Source organism: Herpailurus yagouaroundi, unplaced genomic scaffold (genome assembly GCF_014898765.1).
Source record: "Herpailurus yagouaroundi ecotype Mexico unplaced genomic scaffold, PumYag 160, whole genome shotgun sequence".
Classification (NCBI taxonomy): domain Eukaryota; kingdom Metazoa; phylum Chordata; class Mammalia; order Carnivora; family Felidae; genus Herpailurus; species Herpailurus yagouaroundi.
The window spans coordinates 29,395,388-29,418,141 of record NW_024412401.1 but is presented as its reverse complement, the minus strand read 5'-3'; the positions used below and the strand labels follow the sequence as shown (position 1 = coordinate 29,418,141).

General features: G+C 34.7%; 1 protein-coding gene across 1 annotated transcript; it reads right to left on the bottom strand.

The window, feature by feature from the left end:
* Positions 1 to 15,144: 15,144 nt before the first annotated feature.
* Positions 15,145 to 16,128, bottom strand: OR13F1 (olfactory receptor family 13 subfamily F member 1). The gene has a single exon (XM_040481169.1). It carries the CDS (start codon positions 16,126 to 16,128, stop codon positions 15,145 to 15,147), a length of 984 nt encoding a protein of 327 aa, XP_040337103.1.
* Positions 16,129 to 22,754: the final 6,626 nt, after the last annotated feature.

Here is a 22,754-nt window from a genome sequence, read left to right as displayed (position 1 = left end):
TATGGTGTAGAAAAGAGGTTCAGTTTCTTTCTTTTGCATGTTGTTGACCAGTTTTCCCAACATCATTTGTTGAAGAGACTACCTTTTCCCATTGGATATCCTTTTCTCCTTTCTTGAAGATTAACTGATCTTATAGTTGTGGATTTATTTCTGGATTTTCTATTCTGTTCTATTGATCTATATGTCTACTTTTGAGCCAGTACCATACCGTTTTGATTACTACAGATTTGTAATATAACTTGGAGTCCATAATTGTGATGCCTCCACCTTTGCTTTTCTTTTCCAAGGTTGCTTTGACTATTTAGGGTTTTTTGTGGTTCCATACAAATTTTAGGAGAGTTTGTTTTAGTTCTGTGAACAATGCTGTTGGTATTTTGATAAGGATTGCATTAAATGTGTAGATTGCTTTGGGTAGTTTAGACATTTTAACAATATTTCTACTTCCAATTCATGAGCATGGGATTTCCATTTCTTTTTGTCTTCTTTAATTTCTTTCTTGATGTCTTATAGTTTTCAGAATACAGGTCTTTCACTTTCAGGTCTTTGGTTAAGTTTATTCCTAGATATCTTATTATTTTGGTGCAGTTGTAAATGGGATTGCTTTCTTCATTTCTCTTCGTCTTTCTTCATTATTGGTGTATACAAAGGCAACAAATTTCTACATATTGATTTTGTATCCTGCAACTTTATTGAATTTATTTATCAGTTCTAGCAGTTATTTGGTGGAAGCTTTTGATTATTCTATACATAGAGTCATCTCCTCTGCAAATAGTGAAAGTTTTACTTCTTCCCGAATGATTTCAATGCTTTTTTTTTTCTTTTTGTTTTCTGATTGCTGTGGCTAAGACTTCCAGTACTATGTTGAAGAAAAGTGGTGAGAGTGGATGTTCTTGTCTTCTTCCTGAACTTAGGGGAAAAACTAATTTTTTCTCCATTGAAGATGATGTTAGCTGTGGCTTTTTCATAGTGGCTTTTATTATGGTGAGGTATGTTCCCTCTAAACCTGCTTTGTTGAGGGTTTTTATCATGAATGGATATAGTACTTTATCAGATGCTTTTTCTGTGTCTATCGACATGATCATATAGTTTGTATCTTTTCTCTTATTGATGTGATATATCATATTAATTAGTTTGTGAATAATTAACCACCCTGCAATCCAGTAATAAATCCCACTTGATTGTGGTGAAGCATTTTTTAAAAGTATTGTTGGATTTGCTTTGCTAATATTTTGTTAAGGATTTTTGCGTCTATATTCATCAAGGATATTGGCCTGCAGTTGACTTCTTTTGTGTGGTCTCTTTATCTAGTTTTGGTATCAGAGTGATACTGGCCTCAGAGAATGCATCTGGAAATTTTATTTCCTTTTCTATTTTTTTGAATAGTTTGAGAAGAATACACACTAACTCTTCTTTAAATGTTTGATAACATTCACCTGTGAAGCCATCTGGTCCTGGACTTTTGTTTCTTGGGAGTTTTTGATTATTGATTCAATTTCTTTGCTGGTTATCTGTTCAAATTTTCTATTTCTTCCTCTTTCAGTTTTGGTAATTTATACGTTTCTAGGAATTTATCCATTTCTGTTAGGTTGTCTAGTTTTTATTTATATTTTTGTGGTGGTATTGGTTATTATTTCTCCTCTTTCATTTGTGATTTTATTTGAGTCCTTTCTTACATTTTCTTGATAAGTCTGGCTAGAGATGTATCAATTTCATTGATTTTTTCCAAGAAAACCATCTCCTGGTTTTATTGATCTGTTCTATTATTTTTTAAGTTTCTATATCATTTATTTCTGCTCTTATCTGTATATTTCATTCCTTCTTCTGGTTTTATGTTTTGTCTGTTGTTCTTTTTCTAGTTCCTTTAGGTGTAAGGTTAGGTTGTTTATTTGAAATTTACACTAACTTCTTGGTGTAGGCCTGCATTGCTATAACCATTTAGAACCATTTTGCTGCATCCCAAAGATTTTGGACCATTTTGTTTCATTTTCATTTGTTTCCATAAACTTTTTTACTTCTTTTTTGATTTCCTGGTTGACCTATTCATTGTTTAGTAGCATTTTATGTAACCTCCATGTATTTGTGGTCTTTACACATTTTTACTTGTGGTTGACTTCTAGTTTCATAGAATTTTCATTAGAAAAAATTTATTGGTATCATTTTGACCTTCTTGAATTTGTTGAAGCTTCTTTTGTGGCCTAATATGTGATCTTTTCTTGAGATTGTTTCATGTGCACTTGAGAATAATGTGTATTCTTCTCTTTTAGGATAGAACGTATGAATATATCTGTTAAATCCAGTTGTTCCAGTGCGTCATTCAGAGCCATTGTTTCCATGTTGATTTTCTGTGTAGGTGATCAGTCCATAAATGTAAGCAGGGTATTAAACTTCCCTACTATTACTGTATTATTATGAGTAGTTATTTTATGTTTATTAACAGTTTTATGTATTTCAGGGTTCTATGTTGGGTGCATAAATATTTACAATTGTTGTATCTTCTTTTTGGATGATTCCCTTTATTATTATTTAGTGTCCTTCTTTGTCTCTTGTTACAGTCTTTATTTTAAAGTGTATTTTGTCCAATATAAGTATTGCTACTCTGGGTTTTTTTTGACATCCATTTGCATGATAGATAGATAAAGAGAGACAGAGAGAGATAATCTCCATTTGCATTCAACCCCTCACTTTCAACCCACAGATATCTTTAGGTAAAATGAGCCTGTTGTGGGCAGCAGATAGATAGGTCTTGTTCTTTTTATCCATCGTGTCACCCTATGTCTTTTGATTAGAGTGTTTAGACCTTTTTCATTCAAAGTAATTACTGATAAATATGTATTTATTGCCACTTTATTACTTGTTTTGTAGTTATTTCTGAAGATTTTCTCTGATCCTTTCTTGTCTTTCTCTCTGTCATGGTTTGTTGATTTTCTTTAGTGATATATTTGGATTTCTTTCTTTTTATTCTTTGCATATTTATTAGTGGTTTTTGATATATGGTTACCATTAGGTTCGTATATAATGCCTTCTGCATACAGTTATCTATATTAAGTTTATGGTTAAGTTTGAACCCATTATTTACTTCTCCCATGTTTTAGGTATGTGTTATCATATTTTACATGCTTTTATTTTCAGAGTTCCTTGATTTATTTTTTACAGAAATATTCATTTTTACTGGTTTTGTTTTTCCTACCTCACACTGTGGCTTTTGGTCTCTGCTTTCTTCTTAAAGAGTCCCCTTTCATATTTCTTACCCAGCTGGTTTAATGGGCATGAACTCCTTTAGATTTTGTTTAGAAAACTCTTTATCTCTCCTTCTGTTCTGAATGATAACCTTGATGGATAGAGTATTCTGGACTGTGGACTTTTCCCATTCAGCAGTTTGAATATATCATGCCTCTTCCTTCTGGCCTGAACAGTTTCTGCTGAAAAATCTCCTGATAGCCTTATAGTTTTCCCATGTATATTACTATATTCTTTTGTCTTGCACCAGAACTGAGGCTCTGCAAAATTCCCCAGTCAGGAGATGTGGTGTGAGTAGGAATTTTGACTGGTCTTCTGTGGGAGGGAGCCTGCCTAGCTAGGATTAAGGCAAGTGAGAGTGGGAAGAGTAGTTCCACTGGAGTGCAGCAGGGTGGGGTTTGGTGTAAGTAAATTAGATAGTCAGTGTGGATTTGCACTGGTTCCTTAAGGTGTTCCAGTGCCCACACTGAGGGGGTGGGGGAGAGAAACAGTGCTGGCTAGCTCCTTCACTCCTGGAGGGGTCCTTTGCAAACGCTGCCTCTCTGTGATGCACTCTGAGATGAGCAAATAAGTTTCCCACTGTGTGCCCCAGCTGGTGGTATCAAGATCACTGTTTCAACACCATATGTCCATGGGTTATTTGCCTGTCTTCTCTCCAAGAGCACCACAATGCCCTTCAGGTTCCATCCCATCCAAGCCTGCTGACCCTCAAAACTCCAGGCTTTAAGCTGGTTGCCAAAGTCACAAGGTTCAGCCCTTCTCTCTCTTGAAGCCAACCACTATGGGGATTTGTTTTCCCCTTTCTCTCCCCTGTATGCTAGTTTGTCTCTCAACCCTCTCCACAACCATGGCTCTCCGTCCACCCCAGTGAAGCAGCCACAATCCATCTCTCTCCCAAACCACTTCTCTGCATGTCCTGACCTCTCTTGATGAGACTCTTCTCTACCTTTAGCTGTGGGGTTTGTTCTGCCACTCTTCAAGTAAATTTCTGGGTTATTTAGGATTATTTGATAGTTATATAATTGTCTTTGTGGGAAGAGTAGAGCCGTCCTACTCCACTGCCATCTTCTAACCATTGTCCTATAGAAAAGCTATAATATATGTTATATATTATTATATAGCCAGATAACTATATAATTGAACATTGTACATTATAGGGAATAGAAATTGAACATTTCTACTAATAATAGACTTTTTGGTTGATTCACTTAGCTTTTCTTAAAAAAAAAAGTGACTGTTAGTACTGATAACTTTCTTTTCTGTTCCTATATTTATATTCCTAGGTTTGTAAATTCATGTATTTGGAAAAATTTTATTATCCATAATAATTAATGTTGAATAATAAAGATATTAGAAGATGCTCTTATTTTGGCCCTGACTTTCACAGGAATGATTCATTCATGTGTTTTAACATGGAATATGATAGGACTATTGGTGTTAAAGCATATTTATCATTCAAAAATCTTCAATTGCAACAGGATTTTTAAATTAATTGGTACATTCATGACATTTTCTCCTTTTAAAATAACTCTGTATGTGTGATTTTACTGCTTCTATTGTTCACAATGTAATGAATTTCTATTATTTTCTTTATTTTTAAATGGACTAACTGAAAATTTTCCATGAACTCTATTGGGTTGATTTTTCTGTTTTCTTTATACCTGCTTTTGGTTCATTTGAAAAATATTTAAAGTGCTTATATATTTTCAACATTATTGAAGGAAATGAGAATATAGTATAGTACAAGATAAAAAGGCTTGTGTTCTCATGAGACTTAGATTTTACAAATAGAAACACACAATAAACAACTAATAACAAATATCATTTTATAAATATGTTAGTTCCATGAGAATAAAACTGAATCAAATGCTAAGCATGTCTTGAGTAAATGGCATTTTAGACAGAAACCTCTGCCATTATTAATTTTTTTCTGTTTTCTTGGGGTTTTTTCTGTATATTAAAAATTTTTTAAATGTTTATTTTTGAGAGAGACAGAGATACAGAGTATGAGCGGGGGAGGGGCAGAGAGAAAGAGGGAGACACAGAATCTGAAGCAGTCTCCAGACTCTGAGCTGTTAGCACAGAGCCCAATGTGGGGCTCGAACTCACAAATGGCAAGATTATGAACTGAGCTGAAGTCAGATGCTCAACTAACTGAGCCACCCAGGCACCCCTTTTTTCTGTATATTTTAAAATATAATTAGCTTCTGTGTTTTTATACCTTTTAATAATTAACCTTTTTAAAACTATTGGTTCAAAAGGAGATACCCTCAAGTTTAATTTTATTATGTTTGGGAAATTATTCTTAAAGATGCTAAGGAGAGGGAAGTATATAATATGCTACCTGGATTCATTCCTCAGCTTTGCTCCATATGTATTAAAAGAATATGTAGGAGATAATTTATGATGAACTTTATGGTGACTGATGATCTTCAAGGGCTCAGATGAGCATCGAAGTATACATTATGATTTGTGTTTCAATTTGAATTGACCCTAAATCTTGGTGCTACTGTACTCTCAAAAGAGGATAAATATGAGGATTCAAGAATTTAACCCAACTTAAAACCTTCTTGAAGAACCTGGGCTTCACAGTTTTTCCAGTAGAACTGCCTGTTAGTAAATATAAGAGGGAAACATGAGTTGAAGAACGTTCAGTTTATTGTGAGAGAAAGAATAGCATGATGGTTAAGTTACTTGTTCTGAAGCCAAATTGCTTGGATCCCAGCCCTCTCCTGTATCTAATTTGTAAACAACATAAGTCACTTAATACTTGTTTTCTAAGGTTGCTTGTTTGGAAAGAGAGGTAGAAATATGGTTGATGAAATAGGATAAGTTACTATGAATACCAACTCATAACATTATTGTTTGTATTAAATTACTACATGTAAGGAACTTAGGAGAGTGTCTAGAACACAGTTATAACTCAATAAATGTTCTGGATTATTATTATTTATTACTATTTCTTTTAGTATTTCTTTTAGTATTATTATTCCAGCTAGGAACCTTGCTCCATGAGAATTTTTTTTGTTCTTTAAAAAATTTTTTTAATGTTTTATTTATTTTTGAGAGAAAGAGAGAGAGACAGAGTGTGAGCAAGGGAGGGGCAGAGAGAGAGGGAGACACAGAATCTAAAGCAGGCTCCAGGCTCCTAGCTGACAGCACAGAGCCTGACCTGGGGCTCGAACTCATGAACCATGAGATCATGATCTGAGCAGAAGTCAGTGCTTAACTGACTGAGTTACCCAGGCGCCCTATTCTCTCTTTATGATGATACCATAACACCTTGTAAATAAATTATTTTCCTTTGGAAGCTCTTGCTAGCCCTCATTTCTGTGGCAAAGTATTGCCTTTGTTCCCTGTTGAATTAATTTTTCCTACTCTATAGTCCTCTTTCTCATTACAGTGCAGTTATTTATGGTGAGTCCATCTTTCTGTGATGATGCAGAAGCCACTCTGTTTCTGTGCCACTGATATGTTTCTGTGTTAGTTGAGATCATGTTAGAGCTGGTTAGGTAATCAGGTCTACTTCAATCCTGAAAGCAAAAGCGGAATCATCAGTTCCTCCCATTTTATTTGTGCGGGCTCTGATCTTTGAAAACAATGTAATGGTTTTTGGAAAGAAACAAGTTATAAATCCAGACTGAGGCATACTCCTAATTTATTATAGACTTATGAAACATCTCTTGCCCAGGCCCATACTGCTAAGGGAGCTTAGCAAAGAACAAGATGTGGTTTCCAGTAAAACACTAAATATTAGAATGCGGCCTGCATTCCCATGGGAAGAGATCTACCAGTACCAATATGTACTAACAAACAGAAAATAAATGGTTTCCTAGTGTGAAAGGATTTCAAACTAAAATTGGACCAGAGGATATGAAAGAGAAGGATCTCATGCATTTGCCCTCAGGAATACAAAACTTAAAAACTGAGACTGAGTCCCTGTGAATGCCTGACTTACAGAAAACTGGAATTTTCTCCTGACATTGAACATTTGCCAAGAATCTCTCCCTATCCTCAAGCAAGGGAAATTACTGCTTTGACTCTGGCTGGACTCCCCCAACTCTTTGCATTCCTTGCCCCTAAATACAGCTCAACCCAAACCTTCAATGGGCTTGCCTATGGTTTGCTGCAGTTTAAGTTTCCCAAGTTGCAATTTATCTTCTATTCCTGATTAAACTCAATTTTTGGTAAATTCAAACCTGCCTCAGTTTACCTCTTTATTGGGTTGACACTATGGTGCTTGGGTTCCTTTGGAATCTACAGATTTTACAGGGTTAGAGGTCACTTGGTGGCTCATTAGCTTTAGTCTGTTGTGAAAGAGATGGATAGAAAGGTTTTGGCAGGGGTCTTAATTCTCCAAGCAACTGAAACTGTGGAATAATGAGAAGAGTGATCATATTAAAGTCACATAGGGTGCAGTTGCGTAGGAGCCATTGTGCCACTACCTAATTGGGGATTCTAGGCTAGGTTATTTCATTTCTTTGGACTTTAGTTTCTTTATTGGTGTAAAGTAATCTAGTAAATAATAAATGATGAATAAAAAATATGATATAATTTGTAATCTCTATAAAACATCATTTAAAATGACTTACCATTACATGGGTTCACATTCACCATAGTTTTGATTATGTTTCCAAAGAAAGTTATGCTATCTAAGACTTTTTCTTAACCTATATGTGGTGACTTATAACTCCTTCAAAGTTGAATGAATTTGGACATTTAATCTATGAGCTTTAGCTTCCTATCCATAAAATGGGAATAATAATACCTGTTTCTTAGATTTATTGATAGAGCTCAATTAAATAATAGCTATTAATTACCAACTACTGTACCTGGCAAAATAAAATGAAAATACTGCACAGTATTAGTTTTGTCTGCCTTTCACTTTTTCTTTAATTTTATTTCTACCTCTTTTTTTCCCCTAATTAGCCCATAGACTTTACCTTAATTATAGGGTAGGCTCTGGTTGTTTGACTTGGAGGATTTTCTTTTTTAAAAAAATTAATTTATTCAAATTCAAGTTAGTCAACATACAGTGTGGTATTGGTTTCAGGAGTAGAGCCCAGTGATTCATCATTTACATATGACACCCAGTGCTCATCCTAAGAAGTGCTCTCCTTAATGCCCATCTCCCATTTAGCCCATCCACCCACCCACTTCTCCTCTAGCAGCTCTCAGTTCTTATGTCTCTTATGGTTTGCCTCCCTCTCTGTTTTTATCTTATTTTCCTTCTCTTCCCCTATGTTCATTTGTTTTTCTCTTAAATTCCACATATGAGTGAAATTACATGATATTTGTCTTTCTCTGACTGACTTATTTCTCTTGGCATAATACCCTCTAGTTCCATTCATGTTGTTGCAAAGGGCACGATTTCATTCTTTTTGATCACCAAGTAATATTCCATTGTATGTCTATACCACATCTTTATCCATTCATCAGTCGATGGACATTTGGACTCTTTGCATAATTTAGCTATTGTTGATAGCACTGCTATAAACATTATGGGAGATTTTCTTATCAAGACTAAATTCTGGGTTCTCTTAAAGGGTATGAAGGGACCAGGCCCAGAGGCTGCCTAGGTTTTTTGTTTTTTGTTTTTTGTTTTTATAAGATTTACCTATAAGTATTGAGCTTATCATTGCCAAGGTCTTTCTTCTTATCTCATCTTTTCTCTCTCCTTTCTACCTTTTCCCATCCTATCATAAACCAAATTAAAATGTTCATCTTCACTATGGTAGTTCTCTTTTTGTTGTACCACCCTGCTGTGATTTTTGACAGCTGTATGTATCCTTCCTTGGGGATTTATTTCAGCTGGATAGAGCTGTCTTGCCCATGGCTTTTACTCCTTCCTAGGGGCAGACTTTATCCAATGACTGGTCCATGCAGGGGTACAAAAGCCCTAGACCTTAGCCTCAATTTGGGATTTCTCTGAAGGACCATCTCAGTTTTAGAGATCACTGTGGGATTGACTGAGGTTTCTGATGATCCTGGGTTGCAATTAACTTCCTCCTGCATAGTCCTCTTCTCTCACCCTCTAACAGATGTTGTTTCTGAGGGCATGCCCCAGTAAACCTCCAGTGGTAAATCTCCATCTCAGAGTTTGTTTCCTGGGAAACCAGCTTATGATAGTCTTAGATAGCTTGTACCCCAAAAGATTTACTTAGTAGGACTCATTTTTCTCATCAACTACACAGACATTGCAAGAGTAGAACTGTGCACATAAATTCCAATTATTAGGCTCAGGTGTACTAATTTTTGTGCCTATTCTTTTTTTGTGTTAGGCTGAGTAGGGAAATTATGGAAAATCCAGAAAGACCATTTTAGAAGATGAAAATATTGTCTACACCAGTAGACATGCGTGTGCTCTTCCTTCAGGATTGCCTCTGTTTTCAGCCAACCTGAAAAACTCATCCTTGACTTCTCCCTCAGAATGAAGATCCTACTTTAGATATTGTCCAGAATAGCTGTTATCTCATGAACAGTTGACCATCTACTCTGGGTCACTTACTCTGGAAACCAACATGATGAAAACACAAATGATATGGGCCCACTTGCAACCTCTTCTTAGCAATAAAAACAACACCAACAAAAGAGAGACTAATAGCGCTTTTTGTAATGTTTATTTATTTTTGAGAGAGAGAGAGAGAGAGAGAGAAAGAGAGAGAGCATGATCAGGGGAGGGCAGAGAGAGAGAGAGAGAGAGAGAGAGAGACAGAATCCAAAGCAGGCTCCAGGCTGGACATGGGGCTCAAACTCATAAACCGTGAGATCATGACCTGAGCTGAAGTCAGACACTTAATCAACTGAGCCACCCAGGTGCCCTGACTAATAGCACTTTTAATTTTATTTTAAAATTTATTCAAATACATCATGCATAAAAAAATTATCCTAACATACATGTGGACTGTATAATAGGGTAAACACATATTTAAAAATTGAGGTGAAAGTAAATTAGTAAAGTTTGAAAACAAACATGTAGAATAAATTCTTTCAAATTTTCAGAAAGTTTGTCACAATCTCTTCTTGAACATCCTACATGTAAAGTAAGAGATGGAGACAAGATCAGACATTAGGTTTACAGGGCTCATAACATTATATTCAGTAAGGTCAAAGGGATTTTTTTCTTTGTAGGATTTTAGAACTTTAAGTTAACAATAAAAAAGATGAACTAAAAAAACAAGGAACAAAAAACTAAACCCACAAGAGATGATTTTCTTCTTCTTAAATAGGATAGCATTTAATAGGGTACCTTCTCAAATAGGTAGCATCCAGCCCTGGAATGCTAAGAGATACCTTATTTTGGATCTAGATGGAAAATATTCCTTTGTTGTCATCTAGTTTCTAGGACTTAATCTTACCAACTGCAATGTGACCTTTCCTTTGACTCCACTTTTGAAATTGGCTTTCATGGTCAATCCTCATGTTTCATCATTAGCCAGAATTATTTTACTTCCAATGCCTCAGCTTCTCAAAATATTACTGCTGAAATACTCTCTATGCATAGATTACAACATACAGCTCTGTGAAGTAGCCATGGGTTGACTTTTAAGTCCAGATATTTGATTCACTATAGCTCTAGCTACTATTCTGTCTTATATACACATATTTGAAAGTTCTGAAGGTAGGCCCATTTTTTCTGAAATTCCTCTGCATTTAAATAATCAAATTCACTCCATCTGAATGCCCACTAATACCCTTATATAAGATACCATTTAATAAGAGAAATGAAGACAAATATTAAATGGGAGAAGTGAAACAAAAAACAAAATCATTGTAGATAGAATATATTGTGAAAAAATAGTTTTAGACAATTTAATTTTGGTTGAATTAGTGTTGCAGTTTCATTTAGTTATATTACCTATTTTCATAGAGCTGAAGCATGTAAAGTAAATTGGTATAACCCCTTTTGAAAGTAATTTGGAGTTATATATCAAGAACTATAAAACTTTTCTACTGAGAGCCATAAAATTGTTCATTGCCTTTGATGAAGTAAAGCCACCCCTGGGAATTTATTCTACGATATAATCAAAAAGAAGGGAAAATCAAACATAAGAAGGTATTTATTTCAGCATTAGTGACAATAGGCACTGATCAGAAATAATCTTGAGTATAAGAATGATTAAAATATATTTTTTAAGTTTGTATGATTAAATATATATCTACTAAAATGATAATTAGATACAGAATGGCAACTTTGTGGACAAGGTGGACAGTTGTGGGCCCATATCTATAATTACACATAGAGAATGGAGAGACTACACTATCATCTGTCATCCCTGCATGGATGACAGATTAAGATCTTCAATACTGCCTATTGATGATTTGATGCCCTAAGGCTCAACCTCTTCTCTTATCCACACCCACTACCTTGATAATCTTATCCCATCTCTTGATTTTAAATACCACTCATATGCTGATGACTCCCAAATTGATATCCCTATTCCAGACTTCTGCTCTAAGCACAAGACTTGTATATTCTTCAGCATTGTTGTCATATTTAAGAGATATTTTGAACCTAATGTCTACAATGAATACTTGATATTCTCCCACAGACCCACTCCAACTATAGCCTTTCTTCTTTCAGTGAGTTACAGCTCTGTCCTTTTCACCCTTCAGTGTGAAAACCTTGAAGTCATCTTTGATGCTTCTCTTCCTCTGTCACACATATCCAATACTTTGGGAAATCCTGTTGGTTCTGCCTTCTCAATGTATCCAGAATTAACTATTAATCATCTTTTCCATAACTATCACTCTGGTCTGGGCTAAAATTACTACAATATGTTTCCAAAGTCTTCCTGACTCTAAAATTATCCCCACAGACTGATCTTAACACAACATGCAGATGATTTTTGAAGAAAACTCTTAATAATACTGTAGTATGTTAACATGATTGACATTTTAATGGAGAGAGCTGTGGATGCCAAATTAGGGTCCCAAATTCCATGTTTCTGATTCTAGCTTTTAGGATCATTCTGCTGTGATTGTTCTTTAATGATAAGAGGTCTTGCTAAAGTAATAAGATTTAAAAAAAAAAAGAAGCATATTTAAATAGACTTTAAAATATTTCATTTCTCTTGTGTATTTAGAATATATGTTTCAAATAAAGTTGATGAATTTGTTTCTTTACTTTTTTCTGTATACAAATGAAAGCTGCGGCAAACAGAAGAAAACCTTGCATTTAAACAGTTCTTCTTTGAACAGAGTCCCAAGGGTATTGTATTCAAACTTATTACATCATTAAATGGATTCTTCCCTGGCACTTTATAATGAAGCTCTAGAAGACAACATATATTTCCCTTAAATTCTGATCAATTATGATATGGGGTATTCTTATGTCCTTGATGCTTAACACATCTCTCTCCACCTCCAATTCTAAAAGCATTAAGTAATATGATTCAATATTTTCCCTTTAATGCTGTGAGTCAGAATTCTTATAATGCTCACATGATAAGAATAACCAATTCTTATAAAACATGCAGATTAACAGATCTTTCCTCTTGAAATTCTGACTTGATGGATCTAGGTTGAGCATGAACATGATATTTTAGGCAAGCCTTCCAGATGATCTTGATTTCTAGAATTGTTTAGTAAAGCTTCAGGATAACTTAAAACAAGTAAAGTAGCACAGGTGTTAGTATATTCTTTGGTTGTGGGAAATTGCTGAAATGAATACTAAAAGACCACATGAGAAATCATGTAAAGTCTTATTAACCTGAAAAAGAAAAGAAAAGAAAAAAAAAACTTTTGATCAGACAGACATTTAGGAATCTATTGGCATGGGTAAGTTCCCATTTACTGGGCGATTGCAAAGGCAAATGTTTCCTCTGAGCTCACATGAATATATTTAAAAGTGATACATAGGAGTGGGTCACAGTGATATGTCCTATAGACCTTGGAATCTAGGTTACTCTCTGAAAGTTGAAACAACAAGTTTTCCACAAAGAGTCAAAGTTATGCATCTGTTGAAATTAACCACTGTGTGAGTGAAATCCTGAGTGAAATCCAAGGACACTGAATATGAATATTTCAAAGTATAAACTACATGTTACCTCAGAGAAGTGGGACTGGAATACAATGCAGTTTTGTAAGCTTCATTGATGAAGCTCTTGATGAGAATGTGGTTTCCCTCTTGATGAAGAATGTGGTAACACTGGAGGTTGCTCATCATGCAACATAGAATAATGAAGAAGTAATCAAAATACAATTCAGGATTACATATTTAGTTCCATTTTTGTAATACAGCATACAAAACATACTTGAACCATGCAGAAGTTTACTCAATCCGGGGTCTAGCTGACTAGACAAGATGACTCTTGCAAAATCCCCTGAAATCTCAGGACCCTCTCTAGGCCTATGGTGATCCAACAAGGTGGTATAAAGCCATTTCATTGGATTTTGCCTAAAGAGAGTGGAGTTGGCTTATTTCACGAACAATAATCAGCTCATCCACATCCCTCAAAAACAATGATAGACAAATTTGTTGAAGAAGATATCATATGCCCACTGGAACTGATGAGGCATAAGACTTTAATTTTAACACCTTATTTACAGATTTTCTTTTCATGCATGTAAACAAGTAAGATGAATATGTATAGGCTCAGTGTTTGTGATTACCTGAAATCACTGTCATAAATGATTATAGAGATTGAATAATCATATATATACATATATATATGTGTATATATATATGTATATATAATAGGTTATAGAGATTGAATAATTCCTTGAAAGCTCTGACTTGTTCAGGCTGAGACCTTATGCAACAATTATCTATAATTGTTCTACCTTCTCTAAATCTAAAACTCAGGGAGATTGTATTTATGCTAGCAAGGGTCACTTGATCCATATAATAAAGTCACCACCCATGCATGTCCAAGAATACCTCTCTGATAAAGAGGAAAGAAAGATATGTTTACACATTGACTTCATTATTTCCTAGTTCCAGGGAAGGTGGAAAAGACAAAAACTCACCAATATGCAATATTGATAAAGTTATACTTTATGTAATTTTGCTCACATATATTAAATATATCCATGAATCTTTTCCCATAATATGTGTGTACATTCATAAATCAATTCTTTTCCAATGTAATCTCTACAGGGTAGGAATCTTTTCTTTCTCAGACTTAATAGGTCAATTAACCATGTCTAAGAATAGTAACATGGTGTGGTTATGTGTTGATGAATTCACTGAGGCATTTGAAGTTTAATATGAGAGTGTTTTGACATTATTACCATAAGCATTTCAAGATGTCCCAAAGTTATTTCTTTACTCCACTTCATATGCAGGATTACAATTGTGCAGACCCTTGTTATGATATCTTTGCACATACAGAGATATTTATTCATCCCCCCAGATACACATCCCAAATAACAAAATTATTCATGCTATAGTTCATCAAACCTGAAACCATATTTTTCACATTTTAACATTTAGAGACTAGGAAAACTTCTAAAATTAATAGTATCTTGGTTTTATGAATTATGACATATTTATACCTTAAATTATATCAACACTTATGTAAAATTACCTATTTCTTCATAAATTCAGATATAATTGCAAATCATATAAGAAGAAATTATTTAAAAATTTACTAGGCTTAAAATTTTACAATCTTGGGGTATTAGTTGCCATGGTGATGCTACAGTTGACTATTAGATGTATAGCAAGTCAAACAAGAAATAAGAAATTATCTAATTTTAATGTTATATTAATATTCAATAAATTTTAAATACTTTTTTGGAAACATAATTCATTCTTTCTAAATGATTCATTAATTTCAGCAGTTTTATTTACAAGATAAATCAAGATATTGAACTTAATGTTGAACTATCAAAAATGAGTATTTTCCAGGGTTTGGTTTATAGCAACTATTTTGCAACTTTCTGGATAATGTTGGAGATTATTCAGATGAGTGTGCTTGCTCTGATATTATTGAGGACAGAAATTAACACAGTACCAAAAGGATTTCTAATCAGCAACCTTTTCATAGCTGCTTTCACCTCTTTGTTCCGTAGACTATAGATGATAGGATTCAACATGGGGGTTAATCCGCCATATACCAAAGCTATAAATTTATCTATTTCCTGTGAATCCACAGCTGAGGGCTTTAGGTACATGGAGAGAGCTGTCCCAAAGAACAAAACCACCACAGTCAGGTGGGCTGCACATGTTGAAAAGGCTTTGCTTCGACCACCCACTGAACTAATTCTTAGGATGTTGGAGAGAATGAATGCATAAGATATACAAATTAGAAGCACTGGCATGGGAAGGATAAGTGTGGTGATCACCAGCATGAGTAATTCCACCATGGAGGTGTCCACACAAACCAGTTTCAAGACAGCCATAATTTCACAAGCAAAATGATTGATTGTGTTATGACCACACAGAGAGAGCTGCAGCACAAATACTGTTTCCACCAGGGTGGTGAGGTAGCCTGTCAACCAGGAACCAGCTGCAATCTGCAAACAAACCTTCTTGTTCATTATGATGGGGTATCTCAGGGGGTTGCAGATGGCCACATATCGGTCATATGCCATCAAGGACAAGAGCACACACTCAGTGGCACCCATAGCTAGAGAGAAGTACATCTGAGCAACACACCCTACGAATGAGATGGTGTTTTCCCCTGTAACAAAGTTTGTCAGCATTGGAGTAAAAGCAGAAGAAGTGTACCAGATGTCTAAAAAGGAGAGGTTGCTGAGGAAGAAGTACATGGGTTTGTGTAGGTAGGAATCCAGAATGGTGATGGAGATCAGAATGATATTACCCAGCAGGGTGATCAGGTACATCAGCAAGCACAGCACAAATACAATGACCTCAACTTTGGGGTAGTGGGAAAATCCCAGGAGGAAAAAAACTGTTACAGATGTCAAATTTCCCTGAAACATTTTATTATGTCATATTCATTTGTATATATGCACAGAAAGATTAACATCATATATTATATATAAAACATAAGATCCCCTCCCTTCGCATTTTCTGGCATTTGTTTCTTCATATGAACTTGTAGTCTATGATATAGACTTGTAGTCTGTGTAGTCAAATGCTTCTCCAGCTTGCTGATAGTAATATATGTTTGAAGGAATTTGTCATTAATTAGGAAAATTTCAAGTAGGAAGTCAACAGGTAAATCCTCAAGCTGTTATTTTTGATACAAGATTTTTTGGCAGTGTTAGGAAGGGAGAGGTTTATTTCATAAACATCATGAGAGATTGATGAAAGAAATAATCTTATGCATTCTTTCTTTTTCTGAAATCACATTTGTAACTGATCTATAGCTAAGTCATTAATTTACCTGAGCCATTGGAATTATTTTCTTACCCTAGTTTGGTAACAGTCTTCTGACTTAGGAATTGTTCTGCTCTCCAAGCTCATCATATTTTCTGTCACTCCTGGAATTCTGTCCAAAATAATTTGGGAGATTCAGTGAGTTAAAAAAAGTTATAAATTTCTGCAGTCATAGATTAATTAACCAAAAACCTTTGACATTTCAACACAAGTCCACAGTTTCCATTTCAAACCCAGGAAGATGATGACAGATATTCTCATGGTGGTAGACATATATAGATATTTCTTTCATATAGCTACAATTTGCCTGGCATCTGTGCTCCAGAATCATCCTTCAAAAGACCAAATATTGGCACTATAAGGCAATTTAAGCTTTTTGTTGCTTATGAGAAGTTTCCAATTCATGTAGCAAATTAAACTTAGAACTCTATTTGTGCAGAATTAAAATTCTGAAACTCCAGGGATAATGTCCCATAGATCCAATTATAGTCAGTAACTGGTCTGTTATAATTGCAGTGTTATTCAAACAAGAAATAAACATATTCCTATCTACACTATCTTTGGGAAGGGAACTTTTCTCTGCTTCTGATTGTGTTATAAAATCAGTCAAGCTGGCTAATTTTAAAAAAGTTAAGGCGAATGAATAATGTTGACAGTTTCTCCTTTAGATTGAAGGAGTGTTTCATAATGTGTACAATATGAAGTTATACTTGATATGGAGCCCACCAAAGATGGAAGAAGGAGAGCTTAAGTAACTCTTCCATTGCTCATCATAGCTCAAAGATAAGATGAGAGTAAATGTTCTTCATGGAACTTGAAGGGACAATTTGTTTTAAAGAACACTTCTTTTAAGGTAGAACCATTTTGAGAAGATAGTTTCACCAGATAAAGGCATCTTGATCCTTCAGAAATCCACTGAATGCTCCATTTGAGTGATTTTTATAATCTCTATTTATAATTTTCTGTTTTCCAAATGAGCAACTAATGGCGAATAGTGTGTATGGTGGTATGGAGAAAACATGCTGTCAGTCTCATCACTATGCAATTGTGTTTGGATGCCTTGGTTTTAGTAACAGATTGTAATCATGACTATTACTAAATTACTTATATCACATCAAATATGTTTTCATTCTCAGAGAAGTTTATAAATTTGAACTATTGCCAAGATTATTTAAAAAAACAACAACAACCAGAAATCCTGTCCTCACTGTTTGCTTTATTACAAACAGAATGTAGCCGTGAGGTCTTCTATTTACTCTGCTCTCGTAGGGATATAACCTTCAAGGCCCTGGGATGATTCACTTCTTTAACTGCAGGACATCTTGGTGCACAGGAAACAATACGGCTTTAGTGCTGCAAATACTTCCCACTTCACCACTTCAGTTTTGTTATCTAGAGCAAGTTGGTGATCCTCATTGAGATTTAGCTTATTTGTAAAAGAGCAATGATAATATTTCTTTATCAGGGTCGTTATGAGGAGTAGAGAGATATTTTATGAAGAGCAACTTACACAGTATCTGATTTATAGTATACACTCATAGATTTCAGATTTTTCTCTCTTCTGTGGTTTTCTGTTTGCTTCTTGAATCCTCTTCCTTTCCTGTATTTACTGCATTTCCTGGATTTACTTCCCCTTCTCACTGTTTCCTTCCTTTTTGACTACAGCAATATTCTTACTTTCCCCCCTCATTTAGACAAGATTAACTGCAACCATAATACAAATGGTTGAAGCAAAAGGAAGAAGCTGACTGACATCTGGCCCCAGAATCCCATTTCCTTCTGAATTTATTTATTGACTACCATCCCCAACTTGTTTGATTTCTTGAACTTGTAAAGCTGTAAGGCTTATACAGCTGGAAGTAAATAATTTAGGTTGGCTTCACTGTGCCTAGGAGAGAACTGTACTGTAGGGCTACCCCACAAAGATTTAAAGGAAGGCAGTGACTAAGACTGAGGAAGGTTGCTGACCTGACTCCCCCCACTATGCATAAAGCACCAAACCACACTTCTGCTTTGTAGATAAATCAAAGCACACTAAAAAGAAGAGAAATTCTGACACTCCATGGAAAAATTCAAACTCTGTTTATGATAAAGCACACTCAGCAAACTAGCAGTAAAAGGATACTTCCATGAGGAATGAGCAAGATGGTGGAATGATAGTTTTCAGAGCTTGTACCCTCACAGAAGCATGTTTGAACAACTATCCACAAATGAAAATACCTTTACAAAAGCTAAGGATTTCAGGTGAAAGATTATGGATTGGTGAATACTTCTGGGTCTCCATTGAAATCCAGAACAGAAATAAGAAAAGACACATTGAAGGGGGTAAGAACAACACTTTCACATTACCCATGTCATCCTTTCCTCAAGCCTGAGTAGTGCGATGCATAGAGACACCTCATGGGGGAAGAAGAGTGAAGTGGTATCCAAATTTACCATGAACTTCAGCATAGAGCTCACCCCAGTGAACCCTGGCACCTTGGGCTCCAGGCTCACACCCCCAGAATAAGGCTCCTGGCCACCACAGTGCCAGGCCAGGCCCTGAGGCTCCAGGCTAAATGCCTGCCCTTATAGATCAAGCTTCCACGACCCCACTGTCTGGCAGGAAGCTGCAGCACCAGCATATAGGCCAACCCTCACTGATTATCACAATAGATGCGGGGAAAAAAAGTGACAGAATTCATGATAAAAACTCTCAACAAATTATAAAGAGTGTGCTTCAACATAATAAAGACCATATGTGACAAGTCCACAGCTAACTTCATATTCAACAGTGGAAAACTCAAAGCTTTTCCTCTAAGACCAGAAACAAGACAAGGTTGCCCACTCCTGCTGTTTCTATTCGGTATAATACTGGAAGTCATAGCAAAAGCAATTAGACAAGAAGAAGAAATAAAAGGCATCCAAAGTGGAAAGGAAGAATGAAAACTGTCTGTGTTTGCAGATTACATTTTCTTTAAATATATAAAACCCTGAAGACTCCACCAAAACTCTGCTAGAACTAATAAACAAATTCAGTAAAGTTGCAAGATACAAAAATCAATGTACAAAAATCTGTTGCATTTATATACACTAAAAATGAACTATCAAAAGAGATATTAAGAAAATAATCCCATTTATAATAACATTAAAAATAATGAAATACTTAGGAATAAATTTAACCAAGGAGGTGAAAGTTATGTACACTAAAAAATAAAGACATTGATTACAGAAATTGAAAAAATGCAAATAAATGGAAAGATATCCACACTCATGCATTGGAAGAATTAATATTGTTAAAATGTCCATACCACCCAAAGCAATCTACAGATTCAGTGAAATCCTTATTAAAATTCTTATGGCATTTTTTGCAGAAATAGAAAAAAACAATCCTAAAATTTCTACGGAACCACAAAAGAGCTCAAATAGTCAAAGCAATCTTGAGAAAGAACAAAGCTGGAAGCATACTTTCTGAATTCAAAATATACTACAAAGCTGTAGTGATTAAAACAGCATGATACTGACATAAAAGCAGATGTATAGATCAATGGGAACAGAATAGAGAAACCAGAAATAAATTAATGCATTTACATGATCTTTAACAAAAAGTGCCAAGATTATACAATGGGAAAAGGACAGTCTTTTCAAAAATGGTGTTTGTAAGTTGAATATCCACATGCAGAAGAATGAAATTGGACTCTTCAGACCATATACTTACATCACCTCAAAATGGATTAAAGACTTAAATATAAGACTTGAAACTGTAAGACTACTAATAGAAAACATAGGGATAAAGCTTTTTAACATTGGTCTTGACAATGATTTTTTATTATGAATCCAAAAGCACAGGCAACAAAAGCAAAAATTGAAAAATGGGATTGCATCAAACTAAAAAGTTTCTGCAAAGAACAATCAACATCAAAGAACAAAGAACAACCAACAGAATGACGAGTCAACCTATGGAATGGGAGACAATATTTGTAAACCGTACATATAATAAGAAGTTAATATCCAAAATTTATAAGGAGCTCAACTCTGGAAACAAATACCCAATTTAAAAACTGGCAAAGGACCTAAATAGACGTTTTTCCAAAGAAGACATACAAATAGCCAATAGGTATATGAAAAAATGCTCAACATTATTAATCATCAGAGAAATGTATATCCTAACTGTAGATGACAAACTGATAGTTACCAGAGGGGAAGTGGGTAGGGGGCTGGGTTATATAGGTGATGGGGATTAAGAAGTGCACTTGTAGTGTTGAGCACTGGGTATTGTATGGAAGTGTTGAATCACTAAATTGCACACCTGAAACTGATATTACACTGTATGTTAAATAACTGGAATTCAAATAAAAACTTTTGAGCTATCACCTTCCATCTGTTAGATGGACTTCCTCAAAAACTAAAAGTAGTATTACCATATGATCTAACAATTCCATTTCTGAGTATATATGCAAAGGAAATGAAATCAGTATCTCAAAGAGATATCACCACTCCCATGTTTTTTATAGCATTAGTCACAATAGTAAGGTTAGGGAATCATCCAAGTGTCTATTAATGGATGAATAGATAAAGAGAATATGGTAAATTCATATAATTGAATATTATTCAGTCTTAAAAAGAAAAGGAAATATTGTCACATGCTAAAATTAAGATGAATATCAAGGACATTATACTAAGTCAAATAAGCCAGGCACAGAAAGTCAAATACTACATTGTTTCACTGATGTGTGGAATCTAAAAAAGTTGAACTCATGGAAACATAGAGTGGAATGGTGCCAGGTGGGGTGTCCAGATTAGACGATATTGGGAAATGTTGGTCAAATGGTACAAAGTTTCACTTATGCAGGATGAATAATTTCTAGAGATCTAATGTACAGCATGGTGACTATAGTTAATAATACTATGTTTTATACTTGAAATTTGCTGAGAGTTGATCTTAAGTGTTCACTCTGCATACACACACAAAAATGATAACTGTATGAGGTGATGGATATGTTAATAGCATTATTATGGTAATCATTTCATAATGTATATGCATTTCAAGCATTACATTGTATACCATAAATACATAACCTTTAATTTGTCAATTGTACTTATATAAAGCTAGGAAAAAATTAAAAATATTACCTAAAACAATAAGAAGACACTTCCAAAACATAATAAAGGCTATCTGTGGAAGACTTCAGCTAACATTAAACATAATGAAAGAAGAGCTGAAGTTTTTAACTTTGAAAATTATAAAATTTTGGGGGGTGCCTGGATGGCTCAGTCAGTTAGGTGTCCAACTTCGGCTCAGGTCATGATTTTGCAGTTTGTGGGTTCAAGCCCCGCATCAGGCTCTGTGCTGACAGCTCGGAGACTGGAGCCTGCTTTGGAATCTGTGTCTCTCTCTCTTTTTCTCTCTCTTCCCTCCCTCCCTCACGCTCTCTCTCTCCCTCCCTCTCAAAAATAATTAAACATTAAAAAATTAAAAAAAAATAAAATTATAAAATTTCAATGTTTCTTTTAGATGTTGGTAGTTTTTGATTCCAAGAAATCGTTGCCTTCTTAATGGTCAAAACGACATTCTGGGTTCTACTTCTGAAACCAATACTGCACTGTATGTTAACTAACTTGAATATAAATAAATAAATTTTTAAAAATAATATTCGGGGCAGTTTTATAGACAGAATGTTTATGTTTAGGTGTATGATTTATTTCAAATCCATTGTTGTGTATGGGGTGAGATATGGGTACATATTTATGCCAGCATTATTTATGGAAAAAGGTATCCTTTCCCCATTGAATTACCTTAGCATCTTTGTTGAAAATTCATAGATCATATATGTGTAGATTTCTTTCTGTACACCTCTATCCTGTTCCATTGATTTATTTGTCTTACTTTGTGTCAGTACCAAGTGAATTGATTATTACAAATTTATAATAAGTATAATAAAAAGGTAGTAAAATCTTCCAACTTTATTCTTTTTAATGACTGTTTTGGCTATTCTAAGTCCTTTCATTTCAATATCAGTTTTAGAATCATCTTGGCAGTTTTTCTAAAATCTCTGCCTGTATTTTGAATGGGATGGCATTAATCTGTAAATGAATTTGGGAAGAATTGGTAACTTAATATTGACTCTTTTAATTCATGAGTCAGAGGAATTTCTGTAATAGGTTTTCCTTAATTTGTTTCTATGTGCTTTGTGGCTTTCAGTATAAAAGTTTTACACATCTTCTGTTAACTTTCCTTTAATCATTT